At 31.3% G+C, this 3,563-nt stretch overlaps 1 protein-coding gene across 1 annotated transcript in view; it reads right to left on the reverse strand.

The window, feature by feature from the left end:
- The window catches only part of tbx19 (T-box transcription factor 19), a 38,830-nt gene that overhangs the window by 4,699 nt on the left and 30,568 nt on the right, over nt 1–3,563 (reverse strand). Inside the window, exons 6-8 of the mRNA XM_050065947.1 lie at nt 2,489–2,550; nt 2,101–2,159; nt 915–1,073 (exon numbers count right to left, since the gene is read on the reverse strand). Of these exons, the coding sequence (XP_049921904.1) occupies nt 915–1,073; nt 2,101–2,159; nt 2,489–2,550 (280 nt within the window). The remainder of the gene's footprint in view (nt 1–914; nt 1,074–2,100; nt 2,160–2,488; nt 2,551–3,563) is intronic.

A 3,563-nucleotide genomic window follows, 5' to 3' on the forward strand; every position in this document is an offset into this window, starting at 1 on the left:
TTGATGTTTGTATATATACTCTAAATGTATAAATGTATGTTGATGTTTGTATATATACTCTAAATGTATATGTGTATAAATGTATGTTGATGTTAGTATATATACTCTAAATGTATGTGTATAAATGTATGTTGATGTTTGTACATATACTCTAAATGTATATGTGTATAAATGTATGTTGATGTTAGTATATATACTCTAAATGTATATGTGTATAAATGTATGTTGATGTTAGTATATATACTCATAATATATGTGTATAAATGTATGTTGATGTTAGTATATATACTCTAAATGTATAAATGTATGTTGATGTTAGTATATATACTCATAATGTATATGTGTATAAGTGTATGTTGATGTTAGTATATATACTCTAAATGTATATGTGTATAAATGTATGTTGATGTTAGTATATATACTCATAATGTATATGTGTATAAATGTATGTTGATGTTTGTATATATACTCTAAATGTATATGTGTATAAATGTATGTTGATGTTAGTATATATACTCTAAATGTATATGTGTATAAATGTATGTTAATGTTTGTATTTACAGTATGTATTTATGTGAATAAATGTTTTTATATAAAATATAAATAAATGCAGGTCAGGGTTTGTTTAAATACTGTATATAATGTATATAGATATATGTTAATGCTTGTATATGCAAATAAATAAATATATAAATATGTATATTCATAATTTAAATATAAATGTATGTTATATACATACATTATGTTACATGTGTATATATAGTAAATGAAGCTGTAATGTTTGTATAAAAATGCTTTTAAATGTCTGTTTAATTCATCTCATAGATAAATGTGCTTTGTTATATTTAATGTGAATACATGTATATAAAGGAAAGTACACCCTCACACACACACACACACACACATGGAGTCACCTGAGGAGTGTGTGCGGTGCGGCAGGTAGGTGGTGGGGTAAGGTGTGTGTCGCCCGGGGTAACCGTGGTGTTTGTAACCGTGGTGATGATGGGATGTCAGCGGGAGGCTGCTGCCATAAGGAAAAGCTCCACCCCCTCCTGCCGAGCACAGAGACCAGCCTGACACACACACAGACAGACAGACAGACAGACAGACAGACAGACACACACACACACAACATACATATATACATATATATATATATATATATATATATGTATATATATATTAATCAAATCAAAATTTACATATGTAATGGTGGAGAATTTCGGCGAGCATTTATTTAATAAATGCTGCCACAGAATAAATTCTAAATTATGTAACAATCAATATTTCCTACAATATATATATAATATCAATATAATTAATACACTTTAATTTCTAATTCTAATCTTAACGATTGACAGTTTTTTTCTACATATAAGAATTACAAACTGAAATTAGTAATTTGTTTTCAAAAATGTCTTTTGAATATTAGAATAAAATTATATATATATATATATATATTTATATTTAACATGATTAAAACATGAATACATAAAAAACATTTGGAAACAAACATTTTAACATTTTACTACAGTTATATATTTCTAAATTAAAGTGTTAAAACAAAAACTGCAGTAAAGAAACGTGTTTTATTTTTCTGGATTTTACCTGCACTCTGTTTATTGTGTATTTTTGTATCCAGAAAATTATATTTTAAATATACTGTAATAATAATAAAGATATATATTCCTTACAAACCAATGTTCAATTTAATAACAACGACAAAATATTTAAAATCTTCAATCTAATAATTAGAAACATTTTTGGCAAGTTATATAATCAGTATAAAAACACATATATATACTTCTTTCTATTGTATATAAATGTAAAATATAAAAATACATATAATATAAACACTGACACTTTTGCATTGGTAGGTTCATCATGATACAGTTATAATTAATTAAACACACCGTTTACAAACAAACAACAAACAGACTGGATTTAAACTGTATAAATCGTTTTGTATATATTCTATATTGTTTATATATTTTGTGTATACATATAATTGTTAGTATCAGTATATGATTATTTATTTATATAAATAAATGAATTACTGTGTGAGAGGAATAAGAATAAGATAAACATGTTCAGACTCACAGGGCTGAATCCCAACACGACTCTCTGATGACTCTGCTAAGCTCCGCCCACCCGGGTTCCTGAGGTGGATAAATAAAACGCCATATAACACGGTGTGTGTGTGTGTGTGTGTATAAATGTGTGTGTATGTGTGTGTGTGTGTGTGTGTGTGTGTGTGTGTGTGTGTGAGTCACTTGACATGGTCTCTCCAAACAGTGACACCTGAGGCTAATAATGACTCTCTAATCACCTGCTAATGCTAACTTCACCTATTATCCTAGTGAAAAACGCTAAGCGCTAAGTGTCACACTCTCCTCTCAAAGTATCAGCAGTAATCTGCACTGTTATTAGTTTATGGGTTTATCACATGTATCAATCCACTGCTGAAAGTAGTCCCTGACAGTCTCACCTCTCTTTGGCGTCCAGGAAGGCCTTAGCGAACGGGTTGTATTTGATCTTCAGAGCCGTGATCTGCACAGAAAAACAATCACAGCCGACATGTCACTGATGCTTATCTGTAAATAAAAACATGCACCTGTTTCCTGTTATGACATGTTGTTAGTTATTTACAACTTCAAAACCTGAAGCTATATAATGATAATGTTTACTGTCAGAGCTGCATGTTGTTTACTACACAACACTGTGTATAAACAAACAGACCAGAATCACCGCCTCTGTGAACCCATCAAGTTTCAGTTACAGTTTGTGGAAGTTTGTGCCAAATTAAAAGACATTACCTCAAGGTATACTCAAGATATCAAGTTCAGAGTCACAGTGACCTTCATCTTTGACAACCACCAAAATGTAGTCAGATCATCAGTGCCTCATTGTGGATGTTTGTGCCAAATTAAGAAAAAAATCCCTCAAGATCCTCAACTTTAGATATCACTTTCATGAGAATGCGATGGATGCGGGGTCATGGTGACTTTTGACCTTTGACCACCAAATTCTGATCAGATCACTGATAAGTCAAAGTGGACATTTGTGCCAAATGAGAAGAAATGTCCCCAAAGCATACTTGAGACATCACGTTCATCAGTATGAGACAAATGGATAAACGTATAAGAGGGGCCTCCGCAATGCCAGAGCAAACTATTACTCAGCATTAATAGAAGAAAACAAGAACAACCCCAGGTTTCTTTTCAGCACTGTAGCCAGGCTGACTGAGAGTCAAAGCTCTATTGAGCCTTGTATTCCTTTAGCCCTTCAATCAATCAATCAATCAATTTTATTTATAAAGCCCAATATCACAAATCAGCCTTTAGCAGTAATGATTTTATGAGTTTTTTTAACGACAAAATTCTAACTATTAGAGGCAAAATTCATGACCTCCTGTCCTCAGATAGTACCTATCTAACCTCAAACACAGCTGTAAAACCTAATATATATTTAGATTGCTTCTCCCCAATTTCTCTTCAAGAACTGACCGCAGTGATTTCTTCATCTAAATCATCAACGTGTCTCTTAGACCCCATCCCAACTAG

This window comes from Epinephelus moara, chromosome 16 (assembly GCF_006386435.1).
Source record: "Epinephelus moara isolate mb chromosome 16, YSFRI_EMoa_1.0, whole genome shotgun sequence".
In the NCBI taxonomy this organism is placed as follows: domain Eukaryota; kingdom Metazoa; phylum Chordata; class Actinopteri; order Perciformes; family Serranidae; genus Epinephelus; species Epinephelus moara.